We start from the raw sequence: 25,773 nt of genomic DNA, 5'->3' as shown, positions 1-25,773 counted from the left end.
TGAGTGTCAGTGCACACACATACATGGAGAACTGTGGTGTGAGCACTGGAAAAGGGCAGGGCTCTGTCCCAAACATCAGGACCAAGCCCATAGGTGTCCTGCTTACAGGCGACTTTCCCTGCTCACACAAAATCAGCCCATGAAGGAACAAGAGAGACTTTGGTGTTTAGGGTCCACAGCCTTTTGTTTTAGTGGGCAATAGCTAACGTGGAGGAAGAAAAGCCAGCGCCAGCACATAGCCTCCTACCTTTCAGCTTCTCAGCCAGCAAAGCAGCTTCGTGCTCTGAGTAGTGCATGATGGCAGGTGGAGAGGGTGGCCGAAGACGGTCTTCCTCCAGCTTGCGCCGGTGCCGCTCCTCGCGGGCACGCATCCTCTGCTTGCATTCCCACTCGTAGAAGTCATCCCTGGCCTGGGCAAAGTCCACGTGAAGGCGCCCAGAATCTTTTTTGTCTGTGCTAGACCCTAATCGCATCCGATAACCTGAAATCAATAGAAAGTATTGTCACACAGCAGCATCTCCACTGTGCAGTTTGGTTCAGGCCCTTGATCAAGGTGCACTAAGAGAAGTCTGTCATTTCTTTCCTCTTATAGAGGACACCCTTACCATAGGAGATGGGAGGCCATTATCCTTCTTTTCCGTAACCTGGAAGCATTGCTAAGTAAAGCCCATACAGATTTGGGGATAAACACACTGCTGGGAGGTGTCTTACAGGGTCTCCTACCCATTTGCAAGCCAATGTTACCAAGAGGATGATCTCAAGAACCCGAGCAATTATCCTAACTCCTTCTTCCCTCTGGCTCCCAGGCAGCTCAGAAACAAATTTGACACATAGTTTTTTTTTTCACTCCCCCCTACCTTTTTTATGGTGTGATTTTATATTTTCAATTTACTGTTTAACACTACTGCATGAGCTCTCTTAAATTCTTTTTAGAAAGAGATGGAGTAGGAGTAAATAAAGAGTATCTATGATATTTAAAGAGATCTACAAAGTAAATTCCACAACACCTCACTCACTGGAGATCACTTCATTTTCCTAGAAAAAGCTGCTGCTCAATTCTCTCTCAGCAGCTGCAAAGCCACAATTACCCAGGCAATTTTGCAATGCTGTTTTATTTTCACTTATCCTCTGGGACACACAGGAGAATATTTTATCTTCAATCAAGAGGCCTTGTGTTGCCTTCCCAACAGCCCTGCAGCAGCCTAGCTGATAGGCAGCACTGTACAACCTGTCCGCACAGTCTTTGAAGGCCATAGGAGCCAACACGAGGGTCCAGAACTAGACCAAAAAATGAGCAAATTTTCAGGGAGTTTACTGTGAGGTACCCAACTTATGGAGATTGTGAGCAGAAACTTGATCTGAGAAATCAACAGAAACACCTGAAACCAGCCAGTCAGCCAAACTTCAAATGAAGACTTGGCTTTGAGGTTGCTCTTCAGTTTGGGGTACACAGAATTTAAAAATGTAAATTCAGACCCCAGCAGGATCACAGCTGTCAGGGCTGCTAGAGGAGAGAGCAAAAGAAGTACTTTTGCTGTGTAGGTGCTTTGCAAATAAGACACCACTGTGAAATGCTAGGCTACACTGTGCCGGTGTTCGAGATCTTGTGGTAGATGTCAATAGATTATCATAACATTTTGGGTTGAAACTCAGCTGAAAATCCCTGCAGAGGCTGACTTCTCCCAAGTATGGCACTTCACATCATTGAAAAGTTACAAATATGAAGCAGACCTCACATCTGATTTCCATTACACCCTTCTGACACCTAGGTTTCCACAGCGTTATCTAAAAATGGAAAGACATAACAATACCCATCAAAAATGCAAACATCTGATCACAGATGAGCAGAATTAACTCTAAAGCAGAGTGTATCTTGTTTGTGGACCAAGATTAATTTGTGAAATTCCTGCTTGATAAATCTGCAGGCCACAGTGATACATACACAGCAGCTGAGTAGGCAGGGTGCCTAGGACTAGGCAGTGTTGGGACAAGCCAAACAACTTTCTCTTGCTCATGTCCCGAGGATTGCTCTTCAGACATTCCTGGTTCCAAAAATCACCCTCTCTTTCACCAGAACATCATCATTAAAGCCTTAAAAGAGACCCTGATGAGGCTGAGTCTAAAATTAGCTTGGCCTTCAGATGTGAACTCAGGTCTAAAATTAGACAAGTCTTCCATCTGTGCTCAGGCTTGCAAAAGCTCACACACAGCCTCCCCTCCTTCCTGTTCCTCAAATTAATCATCCTCTCAGAACTTCCTGGGATGCATGCTGCAGCCACCACAGGACAGTGGAGGCACAGCTGGGAGATGCTCATGTATCCTGGCAGGGAAGCCGGGGGATAAGGTCTTTGCTGTGGGTTCCTTCTGTCTCCAAAGGGCAGACAGAGAAGCAAGGCAGGGTTCTGCTGGGAAGCTGGACCAGGGTCTGAGCTGGCAAAATCATAACATCATGGCATAATAAAGGAAGAACCTTTCTCATGCTTACCTTTGGCAATGTCTAATAGGGTTTCTGATTGGGGTCGAAACATTGTGTTATGTTGCTGTTAAAGCACCTTTGGTCTACTTTAACCCTCTCATTTAAGCAAGTGGGTTAAAGTAATAGTTTTATTGGTAGAGCTGTGATAAGAACCCATGTTCCCAGGTCAGGGTTCCTGATAAGTCAGTCAGTTCTTCTTTCTCATCATCAGGCTGTTTGTGTTAAAAACAACCATTGACACACTGAATGGTTCCTATGTTGCAGGTGCCACTTAATATCCATTATTTTGATTTATTCCTCATAACAATCCTATGAGGTAGTACTGTCACTATCTTAATTTTGCAGATGAGGGAAAGGAGTTTCAGAGGGAGGTTAACTTGTCCAAGGCATGTGGAGCCCCGTGCCAGTCACTCAACAGAGTCCCTGATTGTCTAATGGATCACTCTGAGGCTTTAGCTCAAGTATAAGAGAAAAGTAAAACACAGCTGTTTGTGTGTTGTAATATATTTTTATTCTATGTTTTATTTTCCATCTCCACTTTGGAAAGCTGTCAGATTTTTTCCCCTCACTTTGTAAGATTTTATTGGATAAGGGTTTTAAAGTTCTCCATATCTTGCTCAGGAAAGTTTCTGCAGTATTGAAAAAACTCCCAAGGCTTCCAGGGTTTGCAAGAGAATTTCATAGGAGTAGGGGCCAATCAAGTAAACCTGGCAGTAATGTTCAGATGTGCTCTTATTTTTTTGTGTGTTCTTTTTCCACCTCCCTGTACTGGCTTTGTCTCCGAATAGGGAGGTGGTGCCCAGAGTGGCAGACTGAAATATACAGATCGAGAGTGTGAGGAAGTGGCAATGAGTTGAATCTAAAAATATATCCTTCTGAAGCCACATATCAATACCAGCCCCATAATTCTTAGATTTGGCGAAGGTCATGTAGACAGACTCCACACACTTGCTCTGACACCCACAGAGTGGAAGGCAGCATTAGGTCTCATTTCAACATCTGTAAAAATCTCCCATATAAATTGGCACTGAATAAGAAGGGATCATGGAGTAGGCTTAACCAAGATAAATATACCAGCAATTTGGCAATGATACTGGGTCTTCCACTAGCTTTCATGGGCTACTTTATGCAAAGAACTGATTTTGATTTAGTCTCCTGGTATCTACAAAGTGAATCACTTCTGAAAAATTGAAATTATGTTGAGAGAGTACGTTATTCCACCAGAGAATTATATCCAATAATAGTAATGGTCCTCAGTATTCATAATACTGCTTTTCATCTAATAAGCACTTGAGATCATTAATTAGAAACTTGATGGAATTCCTAAAGACTGGATGTGGGAAGCCATTCCTGCAGTGAGGTACATTCACAGACTTAACCTGGATCTTCTGCAGCCTTGGGAAAAGGCAGAATCCCTCCTTTTCTAGCCCCAAACTGTAAGGATTTTTACTGTACATTAAGTCAAGAGGGAATAAACTCATATTAACATCATAAAACATAACAAAATGTCTAAGAAACCCTTATGTAATGCAAAGTACCAGAAAGGTAAATGGCTTTATCAACCATGAATTCCTCTGCAAAGCGAATGTGACAAAAATTCTTCTTGCTTTTCCGAATCGCTGTAATATCACCACACTGCTCAAAGACTTCTTGAATAATTTCCTCAGTAGCATTTTCTGGTAGTCCTCCGACAAACACAGTCTTACACCCAGGAGGTCGTTCTCTTGTGGAAGGAGGTGGAAGATCTAATAATTAAGCACAACAAAACAGAAGGTTTTGCTTTTGATTTCTTTGTGCTCTTTTTTTCTAGTTCACCTGGCAAAAGTAAAACTTGCAGAGTAACTGTCTCCACTCGGAGCAATGAAAATTCCTTACACTGGCTTACACTGACTGTGGGCCGTCTTGTTTTCCAATTCCTCTCCCCTCCTCCACCCAGGCTTTCTTTGCTTTCTCTGTTCATTTCTACAGAGTAGCTAGGCTTGTCCGTGAACAAAGATAAAGCAAATGTTAGCATAATTTCATTTCTCCTTCATAATACAGAAGCTCAAAAAAAAAAGAGAGAGAGAAAAGCCTTCACAAGGTACAAAGCATGATGAAATGGCAACATGATGAAAAACCTTGGTTTGTTATCTGCTTTGTCTTGTTGCGGGATAATGAAGCAGCAAGGCAGAATGTGGGAACTGGACCTCAAAGCCTGTGCACTACTTACTTGGCGGGGTAACCTGGGCCTGAAAAAAACTTTTTTAAAAAATTCACATTGAAATGAGCAAACTATTAAATTTGGGAAAGTCTGTATAAAAAGATAAAATGTACACTGTTGCAACATTTTACCTAGTTTATATGTAGATTACTAGAGCAATCTCCTGAAAAATCCAGTTAAAAAAGGCAACACTGATTAATATGAATAAAAAAAGTCCTAGCTATTTAAGCCCATAAACTTAGTATCTATAGCTAAATTAAAAAAAAATCTGGTCCATTTATTTCATCAAATGTATGTTTCCTTCAAGCAAATGCAATTTGGCCCAGGAAGTCTGAGAGGCAGTCTCCCCCCAAAATTGCTAACTGCCAAATTAATTCAATTTTCCATCTAGCAAAAAACATTTCAGTGTTTTCTCCCACATTTGTGAAGATGAATGGAAGTGCTCACATATTTCACACTATGTTCTGCAGCAAAAGCTAGACTTCATTGCATGCAAAAAGATTCTTGATGCTGGATACATATTCCCACAACACATACTGACTTCACGGTGTTGGATCAGCTCCAGGACAGACACAAGGGCACATCCCCACAGATTTGTTCTAATCTAGAGACAAAGGACTATTGTGGAATGAAAGATTCTGAGTCACATATGAAAATGAATGCAATGCTATATTTTTAAAAAGGAAAGAAATTTAAATTGATAAGCAAACATCTATTTCAAGCATCACTTACTTGGATTTTGAGGGAAAAGAGTACAACTCTTGCAGTGGATTATTTCTTTGATGACAGCCACTTCTGTTGGTGGGGGGGGTGGCACCAGCCCCAAGCCCGGTATCATTGGGTTAATGGGGGTGATCCCAGTCATCATGTTGAGGCCTGGATCAAAGCCTGGTACGCAGATGGAGTCTGGAAAGCACACAGATAATGTTTTGACCACAGAATCTGAAATCTTTTGTATTCTCCTGAAAAGATTATTTGACTTTATACTATCTATTTTTTAGGAATTTCTCCTAGTACTATAGAAAGTTATTCCAGAAAGGTAAAGAAAAAACAAAAGATGAACCTAAAACTACATGAAAAGGAAGCTATGTTATTTAAAACACTAACATGGTAGAATGAAACACAGAATATTAAAGTGTAAAACTGTGCATCATGAAACTTTATTATTGTGAATGTGATTTTCTGTTTCTTAACATTGGTGTATCATTTATACTGCTTTATGAGCCATGATGTAGGGAGAAATATCATTTAATATTGAAGTTCCCTGTGAATCTAATTATCAACTTTTTTTTTTCAAAAGATCCTTCTTACCCAATTGACCTAGATTTAGGAAAGTTCAATTTATATGTGCATACTTTATAATGATGCATTCAGGTCCAACCTAACCTATTTCCCCCAGGAAATAAAAAAACAAAGAGTTATTATAATTACTATGGCTTGGTTAGATACATGCAGTCATAAAATTAACTGTATACATCTCTAAATTCTATTGGTACTTCCTTCCTATAATTCAATCAGAAAATAATTGACCACCCTTTTGAAATCTTTATTCCCTACATAAAATGCCAAATTTATACCCTTTATGAAAAATTGAAGGAGGCAAAAATAATAAGTTTTCCAATATAGACATTGAATTGTTCTTTTAGTGTGATAATGAAACCAGTAATTTCAAAGGTGATGTAAAAGGACTTTACAAAAATAAATAAATAAGACTTTTCTAAGAGCAGAGACCACTCAAATGTACTGAGTTTCTAGAGTAGATGCAAGGGCATCCCTCTCTGGAGAATTTTTCTATTTGCAGAAAACAGACACTCTTCCTGGTGCGTCGTAGCTTCCTACACAGACATAGTCTCACAGATGCCACGAGACATAATAGTCGTGGTGACCCTCTACCACAGGCCTCATGGATGAAGTTTCCTTCTCTTCTCTTCCTTTCTTATCTTTCTCCCCCTCTTTCTTCTAGGTCAATCCTCTTCTTCCTTCCTGACCCTGCTCCTCTGTGGTTCTCCTGCACAGCCTGTGCCTTAGCCCTGCCTGGCCTTGCTCTTTGCTTACCTGTGCTGAAACATCACATAAGCCCAGAGGCAGATGAAATGACAACTGCACCTGGGTTTCCTAAGTCATTTCAGGGTATGGAGGAGGGCCAGCATAAGCTTTTCCTTTCCAAGAAAAGGTTTGTTATAGCTTTTCTCCAGCCACCTTGGATGTTTCCACTCCTCCTCAGGGTTGAACAGAATAAGCAGGGTGATCTTGCTCTATAACCCCAAGAGGACTGAAGTTCCATTTATTAAATCCATTTAATTTGATAGTGTACCACCAGGGCTTCAGCAAAATGAGTTTTTTTAATTTTAATTTTTGCTTTGGTTTTTTAACCATAAGTATAAATGCAAAATAAGAATTCTCTCTGAAAGTAGCCACCTTGGCATTCTAGGCACTTCTTCTCTAATTAGGGTTCTCAGTTTCTGCATCTGTGCTGCGGGACAGTTGCCCTGATGATCTCTCAGACCACCAGCATTCCAGGACTCCAGAACTCTGTGCTGCTATTGCCCAAAACTTGGGGGTATACAAAACACATCAACATTTGGAAGTAACAGAGACAAGACTGGAACTTGGGTTAGTTACTTGAAATCCTCATAAAGTTTCACAGATCTTATTCCCACTTTACTGGTAAAGAAACTGAGACTTAAAGCAGTTAAGTGACATTTCTAGCATCACAAAGCAAGCAAATGGCAGAGTCAGAAGTATAAACCAGGTCTCTGCTCCATATTTAAACACACCTTTTTCTAACTACTTCAAAGTTTCTGCATAGAATGACCCAGTTTGACCATTCACCTAATACACGCCATTATTAGAAATTTACCCTGATCTTCAAAAGAGTCCAAGATGTGGCCTTCTGATCCAGATGCCAATTCTAAAGGAAAAGTCTCAGAATACAATTGTCTTCAATGTCACCATCATTAAAATAACATACTGGCTTCTAAGGTGAATATATTAGAAACAGAAATGGGAATATCGACATGCTTATGCCTTTATTTAATCTCATTCTGAACCTAAGCTTTGCCTGTTTCTTTCTTGGCTTGGACCTCACTATGGTTTGCCAACATTGGGTGATTTAAAGCTGAAACCACTCAGGGCTGCAAACCCTGAAATGAGAGCCCTGTGAGTTATAATAACCAGATGTTTACCACAAATGAGATGAGAAGCCCAGTGCTTGCATTTTTTTCCAGTTGTGACAGACTTCTGTTTTCTTTTCGAAGTCCAAATAAATAAATACATTGTCAGAAAGGGGAGCAAAAGACACTATAGTTTGAGCAAAATATTTTAATACAAGCAAGAGTTATTTTGTTTTTTTCTGAGACACTCATATGAAGAGACTATGATCCTTAAAGAAATATGCATGGTGAGTGCAGGAGCTTGAAAAGAGCTTAGGAAAGAATTAACTCACAAATTATGTTGGACCTCAAAGGATCTGAAATTCAGTATTTGAGGAAAGAAGTAGGGAAGGATTAAACTTTTTTTTTAAAAGAGCCCATTACTTTTTAACAACATATGAACGGATAGAAATAGTTTTCTCTAACAGCCTAGGAACCGACTATGCAATAACTCATTAAAGCAGAAAGTCTGAGAAAGACGTACGCAGAAAGACAAAGATGAGAGTGAGCGTGCATTCTGAGTCAGTTCCTTGTGTTGCTTAGAAAAGGTGCCCCTGTAAAATTCAAAGATAATGAGTCATAATTCCACTCAGGGAAAAGAGGAAGAAGGCTTACATTTCAGTGAAAAAAGAATCCAATTAAGTATATAGTAGAACTTTCTTTTAGAAACTGTGCTTGAACAAGAGGAAGGGTTATTTATTTCAAAGACTGTGGCCTGTCAACTCCTCTCTACACTGCTGACTGCGAGCAGAGGCAGCAAGGCCAAAGCTCAGCAAATGTTTCTTTTTAGTTCTCTTTTACTATCCTGACAAGACAAAAACAGAAACAAATAACCCTCTTACTAATTCATACATAATCCAGTGTTTAATCAATTAGATGGGCATTTTTCAGAGGGCCACTGGGGTTTTTTATTTAGGACTTTAGAGGCATGTTGGTTTCATACACCCAACCATTCATTTATTTATTCAATATTTACTGGGTGCATATTATTGCCAGGATCAGAGTTATAGAGGTAACTGTAATATAATTCCCTCGTTGGGAAAACTTCGGGGTCTGAGGAGAGCAAAAAGGACAGGCACCAAAATCAAATGAAGACTTGAGAAATATGATTTGAGGCTCTAGGACTGAAAGAGCCATTCAGAAAGGGAGCCAAGGAGACCTGATAGGTCTTGGGCATTTCAAATAATTTCCCACTGCTACAGCATAGTGAGCGCATAGCAGTGTGGCTACGATGTACTGAGGGGCCACCAGAGTCAGATCAGATCAGAAGTGACCTTGGTTTTATTCTCTCTAGGATGGCAGCTACTGACGATCAGATGTGCACTCTGCAGGGCCTGAGGCCCATGTCAGCTGGGCTGTCCCCTGCCCCTTCTCTGTTTGCTGACCCTGGCAGTGGCTGGCCCCTTTTCTTCCATAGTAAAGAGTCTTATATTTGAGGTGAGAACTAGATCCTATTTGAAAGAAAGACAATAGAGGCCTGTCTCTAGTCAGGGCTGGGCATAACTAGGTTAGGTGTAAGTGTGGATGCTGGGCTAGGCTGGGCTGTGGGTGAAGGGACAGAGGTATGCCAGGAACAAGTCTGGCCCAGAAAGCAAGACATGGTGCTCTAAGAGAATAATACAATAAAAGAGGCAGCAATCAAGCCAAGTGGTAGCAATGCATGTTTAGTCCTGGGTAGGAGTTGTTAGCAGCAGACAAAACATGAATCTAGGCAGGCCAGCTGTGCTAGGAGATTTCATTCACAGGTCACTGGGCCTGAATCACCCAGGTTGAGGGTTCTGACTTAGCCTAGGGGGATCTGAGGTTTGGCAATAATACTACGTTATCACAGGTCAAGAAATACCAGGTGATCATGCAGGTTAACTGGGTTGAGACTCAAGCTGGAGAAGCAAGACAGGTTCCAGACACCAAAACTGAGGCCTGGGGTTTGAGGTTGAGGGCAGACACCCAGTGATCAGTCCTGGGACACAGGACAGAGCCTGACCAGTGTCAAACTCTACTGGATGTTGAGTCCCAGAAGGCAGGGCTCCAGGGCTCCCTTCATCCTGCCTGAGACCAAGATGAGACCTCAAGTCCAGGGAAAGCTGAGCACATGGGAGCCAGGGCCTAATACTTGCACAAGGCAGAGAGGCAGGCTGGAGGGGCTCTGACACATATGCTTTCCTTAATCCATAAAATTATTGAGCCAAAATATGATCTATCCTCACTCAACAGAGAAACCATATGATAAGCAAGAATATTTTGTTTACTGTAACTCTAGGATGGAGAAACGTTCTCACGACAGTTTCCCACTACAATTTATAAGACCTGCTCTTCTATGTCAGTTAAGTTCATGAACTATTAAAGTAATGCTTTTTTCCCCCTCTATGTCCTCTTTTTCTCAAATATTCTTAAAACTCATTTTTATGATCAACAAAGAAAAGCAGTTTTAAAAAAGTGATCCTGAAGTAAAAGGCTGTGGTCACAGCTGGGTGACCTTGAGGCTGGCTGGTTCTTGAACCTCTTTGGGTTTTAGTGTCTTCATCAGGTGAATGTGAACACGAACACCAGACAAACCACTCCACACAATGGGAGTGTCCAAGAAGACAATCAGTGCAAAAAGAGTATATCCAAGTGCTAAGGACCCAAGTCTGCAATCAAATGTCCCTGTGATCATGTCCTGGGGCTGCCTTATGCTGGCTGTGTGAACTCAGGAAATTTAGCTACTCTTTCTAAGCCTAATTTATAATAGCTGTAAATGGGGATAATCATATTTAAATTTTAACACTCTTGTGAGGATTAAAAGGAGTTGAAAACCCCCAAAGTGTTTAACATACATGTTCAGCATATGATAAATACTCAAAAATTGGTAGCAGTTACATACATTAATGCATACATAGGTCATTAAAATAAATACTTATGCAAATATATATTAACACTGTACACACATAAAGGATCATGATGATGATGACAAAGTGCTTCATGTGACAAACATCTGTGTGCCACTAGGTGTTGTACGTTTTGCTAGGTACTTTGCCTGCAAAGACATTATAAGATAGGAGTATTTCCTTCATGCAAGTAAGAGTCTAGTGGCAGAAATAACCAAACGGAAAATGACAATACAGTATGACAACTTTTATGAGACACTTATGCTATAGAAACACAGAGAAGGGGCCGTTAAAATCAGTTTGGGTTAGGGGATGTTGTGTTTGAATTTTGTCCTGAAAAAATGTTGAAGTCCTAATTCCCCTGGTACCTGTTAATGGGACTTTATTTGGAACTAGGGTCCTAGCAAATGTAATCAAATTAAGGTCATACTCAATTAGGGTGGGGCCTATCTAATATGATTGGTGTCCTTATAAAAGGAGAAGACACACTGACAGAATGACTGCCATGTGACAATGGGGTGATGATGGAGATAAGGAGCTATAAGCAAAGGAATATTAAGGACAGCAACAAAAAACAGATACTAAGAAAAAGGCATAAAACAGGTTCTTCCCTAGATCTTTCAGAAAGAGGATGGCTCTGCCATGCCAACCCCTTGACTTTAGACTCTGCCTTCAGACTGTGAGAGAACTTTTGGTGTGAAGCCGTCCCAGTTTGTGGGACTTTGTTATGGCAGCCCTGAGAAACTACATGGAGGGGAGAGGGGGAATACCATAGAAGGAATCCTTGAGGGATGACAGCTGACTTGAGTCTTAAAAAGGATGACTTCTATGTATTCAATTGGCATGTAAAAATGGTATTCCCCAAATATCCCCATCAGAATCATACATGCAAAGCTATTTCAAAATGTTCTCTTTGAAGAAATATTGAAAACACTACTCTTAGGTTTTCGCTTTGAAAAGACAAAACTTGAAGATTGCTACATATTTACTGAGAACAAATCAACCACACAGGTTATAAAGTAATATAATAGTATACTTTATAAATAAATGCCTGCAAACAGATTCTTTAAGAAAGTAAAATTGAAAATGCTTCAGTGATCTTTCCAAAGAGATTCAGACGTGGAGAGGCATGTCACTCATTTAAACCCAAAATGTAAATTCAAAGTGAGCTCCTGGGCCCTGCTGTGTACACCGGATAAACCAAGACCTCATTTCCACAATAAAACCTCTGCCTCCTGTGGCTGGGGTGCGACGCTGGCAGCACGGAGCAAAGCAACCAGCAACAGATGACCTAAGTACTGTTGACTTGAGTGAGGAGATAGGTATCCATATTTGAAAATACAACAGGATACAAAGTGAAAAGCATTTCAAAACTCCTGACCAAAACTGGTGCAAAGAGCCTACTGCTAAAAGAAGTGTGCCAGGTTTTTCCAGCCACCTGCATATGAAACATACACTTAAAAACCAAACCAAATGTGTTCTGAGTCAGCAAGAGGTGAAAGCCTATCTAAGATACTGTGAAATTCACTTACACTGGTGGCTGGTGACTCAAATTCAATGCCAGAGTGGTTTCTGTGCAGAGGTCCGAGCTGTCACTCTCAAAGTAAGAAACTGTAATTCCTGGACCTGCTGAAATACACTATTTGGGCACAGTGGGCCTCACAGCTGAGGCACAAAAACCATTCTGGCACATGTCATTCAGGTGTTGATGGGTTCACTTTGATGAGGAAGCAAAGGTCACTGGGTGTTACCAAAGATCATGACATTTCAGAGATGAAAGAGACTTGGACATTTCCTAGGCCTACCCTCTAGATTTAGAGATGAGGAAATTGAGGCCCAGGAGGTAAGTGAGTTGCCCAAAGTCTAGTTCAGAGTGAAGATGGAATTAGAATAGAGAGTCTTCTTGATCCATCACTGCATTTGAGTTCTCCAACATCATTCCATCCTGTCTTCCTCAAGACATGTCTAGTGACAATACAGCCACTATCCCCTAGGGTGGCCTATTTTAATTTTTGACCGAGTTTGCCATGACAGATTTGGCCCTTGTGTGTTGACTCAGAACCTGATATCTAGTAGTGAAATCCACTGTCCTTATTCTGTACTCCTGGGCTACTCTCATGGATGGGTACAGTTCTCTTTCCTATCATTACTGATTAAATCCATGAAGAAAGCTCACAAGGAATAGTGGAGTCTTCTCTCAGCCAGCATCAACATCCTGCTTCCTTTAACCTTTCCATGTAATGACTCTCCTTCTCTAAAACCCACTTTTGAGGACCTCTGATTATCCCTGGAAATGGTCCAGGTAGAAGCTGACCTATTGGATTAAAGGTGCTCTCTGCATTTCTGAATTCTAAACTTTATATTTTTTACTGACTTGGCACATTATGATGAAACACAATAGTCATGTTTGAATGCTTGCTTTGTGCTGGCCGGTGCTGAAAACCTGACATCATTCCATTACATAAATTGTAGTCCCATCACAGCTGCCATATACCAAATGACCTCATTCAACTAAACCATATGTCTTGTCTTTTCAGGATGCCATTATTCAACTTTGAGACTGACATTTTGAAACAAAATAAGAGTCTGCATTTTCCATTGAATTTGCCAAAATCTGTCTTCTAAGTTTCTCCTCCTGTCTCAAATTTTCCTACCTGGTCCTCAATATCTATACAATAACAGGCTAATCCTTTCTTAAAGTTCCTGCCCCAATTAATTCACCAGCAAATTTCTCTTTGCTGGTCATACTCAGCCACAGAAGCAGGGAAAATCCTCTTAGACAAATCCATTTAGACTCCTTCTCCCTAACATTGACTTCTTCTGAACCCTTTGTTGCTGATTTCCAGTTTTGAGGGTCACTGCCAAGTCTCAGTGCATCTGGGGTTATTCTTAATCCCTTGTGTTGGAGGCTCATGCTAACTTATTTTCCTTGCTCTGTGACCTGCTGGCACCCTCTCACTTGTTTCTACATGTTGTCTGATTGGACTTCAAAGCAAACACAATACACAGGGCATCTGCCCTACCATTCCTAGTAGAAACACTTGAGTAGATTAAGTAACTTGTGGGTTTGCCAATTTCTTTTAATGGTACTCCCCCTTTCTCTCAGTTTCTAGTTTAAAACCTCTATAAGCAACCACATCCCATCCTATGTCAAACCTTTCAGACAGACCTACCTTTGAAAGGTTTTCTATATCAATTTTTTTGTTCCCATTGCTATTTAGGTTCTCATTCACTCTTATCTGGAGTATTGCAAAAACCTCTTTGTGTGCCCAGAATCTATACTTTCTACATCTTCCTCCCTCCTCTTCTGTCCTTCCCTCCCCCATGCTCTTCTCAGAGGCCTGGGCCTGGGATCAGCCAGTGATGCCCACAGAAGACCCATGAGAAGAGGCTCTAATTGGGGCCTCTAAATTATTATTTCAAAGTTCTTTTCACATCCCTATCCCATTAGGTGATGTGTGATTTTCCCTCTATACAATGTTATGTGACGTTGTACAGCAGGACTGTTATATAATGATAAAAAAAGGAACCGAATAGGCTCTCTCAGTGTTCTCTGCTTTGTACTGACAGGCTCATGGCACAGCAGCAGAAAGTAGAGGAAAAACACTATTGAATCTTTACAAATATTTTTGAATATTCAGTGCACATAAAAAGTACTCTTTAATTAGATAATTCTAATTATCTTTTTATCCATTTATCTATCTTTCTAAGGAGTGGGACACTCCAGGTATACGTTGAGACTAAATAATTTAAGTCAACACATTCCTTTCTGGCATTCAATGCCTCCTTGCTTTGTAGAGCTGTCCCCTTTGTTTGAAGTCAGGGTAATAGCCTAGAGTCATATTGCTAGAAAACCCACTACAGTCAGTGCTCATGACAGCAGAGGTGGCACTTCACAGCACATAAATGTCTTTATAGGGATCTGCCCTTTGAAACCTGCATCTTCCCAAGGCAATATCGAGGGGATCACCTTTTGATTCCATTTATCAACCTTGCTTTCAGTTTATAAAGCATCTGGGAGATAGGTAACATCTCATAAATTTAAACAAGAACAAAGAAAAGCTTATTCAATATTTGGCTTCAAAGAAAACATTCACTTATTATTTTAACCAATTTATATAGGTTTCAATTTAAACTATTTGAAGGCATTGAAGCAATAAAGAGTTGGTCTCTTTAGATAAGATCAGCATATAGCTATATATGGACTTGGGAGAGAAAATAAGCCTATTTTAAAAGTAAACACATCATGAGTGCTCCTAAAGGAAACTTTAAATCATGGATTTTGTTTAAATCATAGAAGAACCTAGTATTAATTTTTCTACTAGATTGTGTGGGAAAAGACAACTGGCTGAGTTAATCATCACCTTATCTACCAGGTCCAACACAATTCTTGGCACATGGTATCACCTAAAAGAAATACTTGCCAAGTGAACGAAATAAATTACAAAATTCACAAGATTTACAGAGTTCATACTAAAGGGACAAAACAATGAAATATTTGGCTGTTCAATCCAGACTGTCACCACATAAATTCATATAAGGTTCCAGAGGTTCTAGAGCAAAGGTATTTGGCATTCTCTATAGTAATCATTAACTGAACAATGAGAGCCATGAGGGTTTTTGCTAGTCATGCCTCTTATTATCATTGGAAAATGGTGATTGTTACTTACATGTTATAGATCATGAGACTAAGAGGCACCAGGACTGAGGGATCACAGAACACACTGACAGGACTGGTCTCTGGGGGCTGGCTGACACAGCCTCTATGAGATGGCCCTCGTCCTCACCCTCCCACCAGCTCCAGCTCATGGCTGACAAACCACAGACCTGACCTTACAGGCATGCAATGGTGAGGCAGGAAGGGAAGCACAGCATCCTTTAAATCCATATGAGATCAAACTGGTTGGGAGCACTTGGAAAATTCAGGACAGCAATGGGTATCTTATTACAATTTCCTTTCATGCCACAGGGGAATGCTATAATCTAATAGTGGCATAAGTAAAATGACACTTAAAACAAACTTATGAAAGAGGTAAAGATAAAATCCTAACTCTACTATTAAATTTTTAAATAGGGAGCATAAACCATATTCAATTTTATGTTATGGTAAACTAAGGGAAAACAAAGGAAATGTAAATAATGGGAATGAAGAAATAAAGGCAAGAAATAGAGATGAAGATGGAAAAAAAAGTGGAATCTTTTCTCAGGAAAAGACAGATGAGGGATTGTCTGAATCCTAGGTTCAAGGTCAGGTTCATCTTCCTACCCAAATGAGTATAGCCTCTAAACCTCACTCCTTAATCTGCAAAAGGAGCACTAAAAATAACATTTACTTTATTGGGTGGTTGTAAGGATTAAATGAGTCAAAATACATAAAGAGCTTAAAAGAATACCTGGTATGGGAAAATACTACATGCACATTAGCTATGGCTTTAATGATGAATATGATATTTTTTGATGTGTTCAATGTTGCATGTGTGTTATACAGTATACATAATACAATACTGCCTTCCTTTTAAGAAAAAGCACATCCCAATTCCCTGCTGCTCTCTATGTTAATGTTTCATTATCTATTCTAATTTTAGGAAGTAATTCTTTAGTTGGAAATCAGGAGTGTTTTCTAGGAAAACAACTGAGGAGGCAGTGCTATTTAATTTCATTACAGGATAAAATTTTCCCAGTGTAGTACTAGGAAAAAAGCTACTCTTTACCCCCAAGGACCCAAGATATTTTTCAGTGCCTGGAAAGAAGAATTACAGAATTCAGAGTTCTCTTCTCTCTGCTTTTTGTATCAGGAAGATTAGGTGTTATAACCAAACATGCCAACTGTGTTCATTCACATATTCAGCATATCTGCTCTCCCCTTAAATTTAGTTTTTCCCTTTGTAATCCCATTTTATTAACTTAAATGAATGTATATGTTGTTAACCTTCTTTACACACATATACATGCACGCATATACACACAGACACATGTGTTATTAATATATTCATGCATTGTTTAACAGATGGGATACTCTCTAAGAAAAGTATCATGGGGTGCTTTTGTACTGTGCAAACACTGTAGAGTGTGCTTACACAAAACTACATGGTCTAGCCTGCTACATACATAGGCTATATGGTATAGCCTATTGCTCCTAGGCTACAGGCCTGTAGAGCATGACCAAAATGGTGTGTAAATACAAGACTGTAAATTAAAATTGACCAGCACCAGACTTTAAAAACACTTTAGCCCTGGCTGGTGTGGCTCTGTGGATTGAGCACTGGACTGCAAACCAAATGGTCACCAGTTCGATTTCTAGTCAAGGCACATGCCTGGGTTGTGGCCCAGGTCCCCAGTAGGGGGTGCCCAAGAGGCAACCACACATTGATGTTTCTTGCCCTCTCTGTCTCCCTCCCTGGCCTTCTCTAGAAATAAATAAAAGAAAAATAAAAATACTTCATTGTACCTGAGGACTTGAACAGATTTAATTATTTACATGTTGATGTGTATTTTTTAGAAAGTACCAATGCCAAATCACATTCTCTGATACCCTTTTCATTCCTGGCAATAACCTGAGTAAGTCCAGTGGCTAACTTTTCAGAGAACTAAGCTAAGGTAAAATAATTTCACAAACAAATCACCATGTAAAACTAATTCAGTCTTTTGGGCTGAATGAAATATATTTGAAAGAATGTTTCTTATTGACTTGTTTTGGTGGTGTCTTCCTCTACATGTGATTCCTCAATATTAAAAACCCAGAGATATTATTTCCTCCATTAAAAACACACATACCAAAACATTATTTTCTGGAGAGTATAACATTAGAAACAAAAACTATTACCCAGGTTTTCATTTGAAATTAATTACTTTCTGTCCAGTTGTAAATTCAAATAATTTTTTTTTATTCAAGGTCTGCATCTCATTCTCAGTCCTAGGGATTTTGAATTGTTTCAAAGCCTTTGAATAACACTATATATATTTTAAAAGATTTTATTTATTTATCCATCTTTAGAGAGAAAAGAAGGGAAAGAGTAAGAGAGGGAGAGAAACATCACTGTGTGGCTGGCTATTGCATGCCCCCTCCTGGGAACCTGGCCCACAACCCAGGCATGTGCCCCAACTGGGAGTCGAACCCATGACCCCCTGGTTTGCAGGCCAACACTTAAACCACTGAGCCATATCAGCCAGGATTAAATAACACTGTATTTTAAAAAATCCTTTTTAACCATTTAATAAGCTAGTCCTCACTACACCTCTCCAAGATTTTTCTCCTTTTATAGATAGATGAATGAGAATATTGATGTTTTTAGCCTCAACTTGGGACATGTGCCCTCAGCATCACTACAAAAGGAGGAGAAGAGGATTATGGGCTACCCTGTCCCTGTGGCAATAAAGGTCTTGAGGAAAAAGCTGGAATGAACAATATTTGGGGTTCAGACTTCTGTCCACCTCAGGTTCCTCATCTAAGATGCATGGCTATCTGCGCTGCCTGCTTCACACTGTTATTAGGAATGCCAAATTATATGATGGGTCTTTATGTGCCAGTAATTTACAACAAAAACCAAATGCTCAATGTAAGTTACAGTTAGAATTTTCTATTTCAAAGGCCTCTGGGACTCCACAATGGTGCTGTGCTTATCTTGTACAGAAAGATAATGCAATATATTATTTCACATACTATTGTGCTTTAAAGTATATACACAAGTGTGACAGGAAGTGGGGGGAGAAAGTGAGAGGGAGGGTAAATGGATGTATGTATGTGTTTTCATTCTTTTCTTTTTTTATATTGTTATTCTATTACACTTGTCCCAATTTCCCTGTGGCTCTCCCCTGTCCTGCCCTGCCCATCTCCTGCTACCACTGTCAATTCCTACCCTGTTGTCCATGTCCATTGGTCATTTACACTTGTTCTTTAACTAGGCCCTTCCCCTTCTTTCCTTCCTTATCCCCCTATCCCCTCTACTTTGGTCCCTATCAGTTTGTTCCTTGTTTCCATACCTCCGGTTCTATTTTGTTTATTTGTTTGATTTTTTGTTCACTAGGTTCCTGTTATAGGTGAGATCATATGGTATTTGTCTTTCACTGCCTGGCTTATTTCACTTAGCATAATATTCTCCAGTTCTACCCATGCTGTCACGAAGGGTAGGAGCTCCTTCTTTCTTTCTGCTGCATAGTATTCCACTGTGTAAATGTATCAGTTTTTTGATCCACTCATTTACTGATGGGCACTTAGGCTGTTTCCCACACTTGGCTATTATAAATAATGCTGCTATGAACATTGGGGTGCATAGGTTCTTTTGAATTGGTATTTCAGGATTCTTAGGGTATAATCCCAGCAGTGGAATTGCTGGGTCAAAAGGCAGTTCCATTTTTAGTTTTATGAGGAAATTCCATACTGTTTTCTACAGTGGCTGCACCAGTCTGCATTCACACCAACAGTGCAGTAGAGTTCCCTTTTTTCTGCATCCTCATCAGCCCTTGTTTGTTGATTTGTTAATGATGGCCATTCTCACCAGTGTGAGGTGGTATCTCACTGTGATTTTAATTTGCTTCTCTCTGATGGCTGATGATGTTGAGCAGCCTTTCATATGCCTATGGGCTCTCAGTATTGCCCTCCTTGGAGAAGTGTCTGTTCAGGTCCTTCGCCCATTTTTTAATTGGATTGTTTGTCTTCCTGGCATTGAGCGATGAGAGTTCTTTATATATTCTGGAGATTAAATCCTTGTCTGAGATGTCATTGGTAAATATATTTTCCCATATGGTTGGTTCCCTTATCATTTGTTGATGTTTTCTTTAGCCATGAGGTAAGTTTTTAATTTGATCTAGTCCCATTTGTTTACTCACTCTTTCCTTTATGTCCCTTGCCCTAGAGGATGTATTGACAAAAATATTGCTGTGTGGGATATCTGAAGTTTTACTGCCTATATTTTCCTCTAGGACTTTTATGCTGTCATGGCTTATGTTTAAGTCTTTTATCCATGTTGAGTTTATTATAGTGTATGGTATAAGTTGGTGGCTGGGTTTCTGTTTTTTGCATGTAATATTCCAGATCTCCCAGCACCATTTGTTGAAGAGGTTATTTTTATTCCAATTTATACTGCTGCCCCCTTTGTCAGATACTAATTGACCATCGAGACATGGGTTTATTTCTGGGCTCTCTATTCTGTTCCATTGATCTGTGTGTTTATTCTTATGATAGTACCAGGCTGTTGTGATTATAGTTGCCTTGTTCATTCTTTTCACTAACATGCACAGTCTTGTTCTCAGCAGAAATATGCCATTCTCCACGTTAGGGTCATCCACTAAATTTTATTGCTGGAAAAATTGATGAGCTGAGTGGCATATTGCCCTAGTTCCCTCTGAGTAAATGTGCTCACTACACATTTACTAATCAACTACAATGCTGCTAGGCAGTGGGCTAGAAGCTAGGGGCCTCGGGGTAAGTCAGGATCCCTGGGCCAAGGTGCTAAGTGCACTGTAACACAGGCATATGAGTACATAGCTGCATTAGAAAGTGGCAGCAAATTACAAAGGCATGCATAGCACCTGTGCCATCCTCCTGAAAAGAGCCCAACCACAGTCATTTGCAAGTGGTATTTCTCTTTGAAAGTATCTACCTAGCTGAGTCACTGTGTCCTCAAACCCAAGCATGCAACACTTTGTAAATACATACCCAAGTCAGAGAGTGGCTGCCCCTTGGGGCTGGAGCCACACTTTCTGTCACAGTCATTTTTTTCTGCATTTATCAAATGACTTTTTGAGGGCAGAGGACTATTGGGTATTTTACTTATCTTTCTTTATCTGTATTATTATAGATCTTTTTCTCCTCTTACTAGCAGGATCAGCAGGCCTCCTTCAGGTTGAGTTTACACCAAAAGTGCCCATAGCCAAAGAACACATATGCATGACCCATGGACACAGACAACAGTGTGGGGACTGACTGTGGGAGTCATGGGTGGCTGGGTGGAATGCAGCAAAGGGGGAAAATTGGGACAAAGGCAATAGCATAAACAATAAAATATGCAAATAAATAAATATAACAGAAAATAAATATACATATGTCATAAGCATTAAAAAAAGAGAGAACAAAGGAATGAGATTACAAAATACAGATTTGTCAGAGAGGAGTACAAGGGCTAGCTAATTCATATCTGTTTGTTGCAACTGAATGGAGAATTTACATGTGCCAAAAAAGCCAGAATAAGAACATTAGCTTGTGTATCACACCCTTATTCAATTATGTTTTTTCTTTGTTTGTTTGTTTTGGCTACAGTGAAAACAGAGCATCACATTTTTCAAATACATTTTTTAAGTCAGTCAAAAGAATTTGGAAACTTCCTTCCATCACAGAGCAAGGGGCATGAGTGAACTAGATAATTTCAGCATAAAATATTTGTTGAATAAACAGAGTTAAATTAAACTAAAATGAAATAGAATAAACTGAAAGGATTGATCAGGTGTATGTCATGAGGATTTATCCTGGGACCTTTTCTGCTCAGTATTTTACTCAATGTCTTGAACAAAGAACTCTGTTACACACTCAAATACAGGTGCACTTATGATTAAAGTGTGTGTTAAGTGCTAGAAGCACGAAAACTTTGAATAAAGACAAGTGTTTAGGCTTCATGCTTACAGAGGGACTGAAATTTTCAAAGAAAATAAAAGGAACAAATAAAGAGTATCTTAATTTGTTGAAAAGCATGCCCAAATGAAATGAAAAGGCTGACGGTACATGCACTTAGTTATCCATGACTGGCATATTCACATTGGATTATGAAAAGAAAGTCATATGCAAGAGGTAAATCCTAATTCCTAAGGATGTTGTCAGAGAAATTAAGTCTCACAAAGTATCCTTCATACTGTCTCATTTGCCACCATTTGTCAAGGGACTAGTACCTTAAGAAGCAGAGAGGTATGAATCAGGAGGATCTAGGTCAGATAGCTTCCTGTCAAGCTCTTCTAACTGAATTGGGGTACTTCTCCCCTGTCTTACCCCTCCACACCTGCTGGGGCTGGCCTGCCTTGTAATGGTATCTCCTGTGGCTCTGGGCACCAGGTCCCCTCTGACTGGCTTCATACCATTCTGCCTGACAAGTTTCTTAGCTATGTGATCATTATCTGATTTTCCTCCAACCCACCACCTCACAACTTTAAGTATTTCAGATCCTTTTCCCATAAAAAGACTCTTTTCTGTTGGTTGAACTGGTCTCTGAGTGAAAATCTGCTGTTAGCAAAATATCGTGGTTGGCCTTGAGGAATCCAAATGGATCATGGAGGAAGGTTTGGAAAGGCATTGGGTAGTCATTTTTACTGAGTATTCTAGTTGTCAGGCAAGATGTAAGGCACTTTCAGATATTTTATCACACTTAATCTTCACTATAATAGTGTAAGGAAACTTAAGGAATGGAGGAAATTTAAGTCAAGTTGTCAGCTAGAAATGGCAGAGTCAGAGTTGAAACTCAAACCGAGGCTACTCTTATTGCAAAGCAAGTTTTGTCCCACTGGGATTGTCAATGACAAAACTCTGAATTGGGTGGATTATTGGGTTTCATCACTACACAGAACTGACCTTTAGCTGGTAAACACCAGTATGGCCATATCATTTTAGGCCAGCATCCATTCTGTTTGGCCAGTGCCTGAGACCTATCATTTGGGTACCATTGTTGTCCTTATCAAAATGAAATATGTGACAAAAAGTAAATGTTTGACCTTTAGTTCTGGCAAGAAGAGAGTAACTAGGACAAGATGTACTCTCCCACTTGAAACAACTAAAAAGCCAGATAAAATATATGAAAAATGCTATTCAGATATTGGATATCAGGAAGTACAATACAATGATTTCCAAGAGAAGGGAAATGAACAAGATGAGCCATATAATTGCCCAGTGTACTGCTGTGAGAAGGTTTCCAGGACATAGCACAGGAAGGAGGAACCCTGTGGGAGCCCAGCAGTATCCTTGTGTAAAGATTGTTGGTAGTTTAAGGAGACCAATGCCACTAGAGTTTGCAAGGCAGAATAATGGAAAGAAGAGAACGGCACACACACACGTACAGTAACATGCATGTATACATGAGACATAGGAGGGGCCACCTCAAGTCTTCAGCTGGGAACTGTGTGAGTGAGGAAACTACCCAAAGCTGGAAAAAGCACCACCATAAAGAATTAGAAAGAATCCACAGAGATCAAAAAGGCAAGAAAGAGTTTGTTATCTTATCAACTATAGTAGGAAAGCTTGAAAATTCATGCAGTTGTGGAAAGAATATTCAAAATGATATTGTCTCAGTAGAGGGGCATAATGAGCTCTAGACTAAAGGCTGTTCTGATCTCTCATAACAAAGCTTAAAAGCAAGCCTCAAAAGGTTCAAACTGTTTCCAATTAACTTCAATGTGTCCTAGAATAAACCTCAGGATATTTATGGGAATGCAAAAATATCCAGCATCTAAAAAGGTGAGACTCACAGTGTCTGGAAACCAATAAAAATATGAGGTGCAAAAGGCCAATACTTGGAAGTGTAATTATTTTTCATGGCAAAGGAGAATTAAGGTTGCAGATGGCATTGGAATTGCTCATCAACTGACCTTAAAATAGAAAGAATACCTTGGATTATTCTAAGGGGCTCAATATAACCCCAAGAGTCCTAAAAAAGGGAAAGAGGGAGGCAGAGGAAATGTTAGAGTGATTTGATGTGACAAGAAATCAAGCTACCATTGCTGCTTTTGAAGATGGAAGGGGGCCATGAGCCAAGGAATGCTGGCAACCTCCAGAAGCTAGAAAAGTCAAGGAAAACATGTTCTACCCTGGAGCCTCCAGAAAGAAATGTAATCCCGATGACAACTTGATTTCAGCTCAATGAGACTTTCTAATTTACAGAACTATAAGATAATAAAGATGGAACTTTTTTTTAACATACTAAGGTTGTAGTAGCTAGTTATAGCAACAGATACACACACATACACCTGCTGAGGCTGGCCTGCCTTGCAATGGCATCTCCTGTGGCTCTGGGCACCAGGTCCCCTTGGTGGACTGACTTCACACCATCCTGCCTGAGAAATTTCTTAGCTATGGTGACCACCCAATTTTCTTCCAACCCACCATCTCACACTTCTAATTCTTTCAGATGCTTTTCCCATAAACATCCTCTTTTTTTCTCTTAGTTGAACTGCCCTACAGCATACAAAGAAACAGAAAAATGTGACCCACGGTAAGGAGAAAAATAAATAAATAAAAAACTACAAATGACAGAATTAGTAGACAAAGATGTTAAGATGGTTATAATTATGTTCCAACCATTCAGAAAGGTGGGAGAAAGATTGAATATTAACAAGACACATGAAAGATCCTCAAATTAAAATTTAGAGATGAAAACTACAATGCACTTTAAAGTAATATAACATTGTAAGTTAACTAATTTTTTAAAAAAAATTTTAGATACACAAATAAATTAAAAAGAGCATAAAGGATTTGTGTGACAACTATAAACAGACTAATATGCTTGTAATTCCCTGAAGCAAGAAGATTGAGACAGAAAAATATTTGAACAAACAATGACAGAAGATTCTCCAAATTTGACAAAAAGCACAAACTCAAGTTCCAATAAATTAGAAAATATAAGAAACAAGAAGCAGGAAGAAAAGTTTTCTAAGATATATCATAGTTAAGTTACTTAAGATTAGCAATCGAGACATTCTTAAAAGCAATAAGAGATAAAAAGATATATTATGTACAGAGGGAAAAAATCACAGTTAGAGCAATTTCTTGTTGGGAAAAATGCAAGATAAAAGGTACTGAAGTGACTCAACTTTAAAAAACTGGAAGGAAAAATACCAGTGTAGAATTCTATACCTAGTAAATATATCGTTCAAAAATAAAAGCAAACTAAAGACTTTTTCAGACATAATAAACTGAAATAATCCATACCAGAAGATCTATACTATAAAAAATAAGGAAAGTCCTGTATGCAAAGAAATATGATATGAAATGTGTATCTTCTCTTCACCTACACAAAGAAATGAAGAATGTAAGACATGATAAATATGTGGTTCATTGTCGTAGACATTTTAAAACTTTATAAAAAGATGATTGACTAAAAAGCAAAAAAATCCTAACAATGTATTTTGGGTTTATACCACAAGGTGAACTAAAAGGTATGACAGCAAATGGCATGTAGGACAAGAAGGGAAAATAAAAATATATTGCTCCGTGGCTTAGCTGGTTGAGCATCATCCCACAGAGCAAAAGGTCACCAGTTTGATGCCTGGTCAGGGCATTTGCCTGGGTTGTGGGCCCAGTCCCAGTTAGGCTGTGTGTAAGAGGCAACCAGTTGATGTTTTTCTCATATGTCAATGTTTCTCTCCCTCTCTTTTTCCCTCCCTTCCCCTCTCTCTAAAAATAAAATAAATAAAACCTTTTAAAAATAAATATTGTTGCATGGTTCTTATACTATATGTAAAATGATAAGCTAGTGAAAGATAAAATTGGAATCATAAAAGATATTCCATTCAAAACATGGACAAAAAATAGAAAATATGGAATAAACACTAGAATAGACTAATAAAATCAATTGATAAGATTTATTTTAACCCTATCATACTAGTAATCATATTAGATGTAAGTGGTTTAAATGTCCCAATTAAAAGGTTGAGATTGTTAAATTGGATTAAAAAAATAAGTCTCAACTATAATATATGCTTCCTATAAGAAACCCACTTTAATATGAAATTAAAAATAGGTTAAAATAAAAGTATTACAAAAATATAAATTATGCTAACAGAAATTTAAAAAGCTGGAAAGGGAGCTATATTAATAATAAACAAAGTAGATTTTGTTCAGAGTGGATTTCAGAACAAAAAGTTACCAAGAATAAAGAGGTTCATTGCATAATGATAAAGGTGTCAAGTAATTAAGAGAACATAACAACCCTAAATATTCATGCACTATAAAATAGACTTCAAAATACAGAAAGTAAAAACTGATAGAACGGAAAGGTAGACAAGTCAATGGTAACAATTAGCGATATAAATAACCCTCTCTCAATAAGTGCTAGAACAAATAGACAGGAAATCAATGAGGATACAGGAAATTTTAGTTATACTATA

The 25,773-nt window shown here is 39.1% G+C and overlaps 1 protein-coding gene across 4 annotated transcripts in view; it reads right to left on the bottom strand.

Annotated features, from left to right (window-relative positions):
- The window catches only part of ENOX1 (ecto-NOX disulfide-thiol exchanger 1), a 628,394-nt gene that overhangs the window by 175,922 nt on the left and 426,699 nt on the right, over positions 1 to 25,773 (bottom strand). For all 4 annotated transcript variants that reach the window (XM_045839070.1, XM_045839074.1, XM_045839072.1 and 1 more), the window contains 3 exons: positions 5,409 to 5,582; positions 4,015 to 4,221; positions 248 to 481 (listed from right to left, as the gene is read on the bottom strand). In XM_045839070.1, the coding sequence (XP_045695026.1) occupies positions 248 to 481; positions 4,015 to 4,221; positions 5,409 to 5,582 (615 nt within the window). The remainder of the gene's footprint in view (positions 1 to 247; positions 482 to 4,014; positions 4,222 to 5,408; positions 5,583 to 25,773) is intronic.

Source organism: Phyllostomus hastatus, unplaced genomic scaffold (assembly GCF_019186645.2).
Source record: "Phyllostomus hastatus isolate PE091 unplaced genomic scaffold, TTU_PhHast_1.1 phas_contig_29, whole genome shotgun sequence".
NCBI lineage: Eukaryota > Metazoa > Chordata > Mammalia > Chiroptera > Phyllostomidae > Phyllostomus > Phyllostomus hastatus.
Note: the sequence above shows the minus strand (reverse complement) of the source record. Positions and strands in the feature narration are given on the sequence as shown.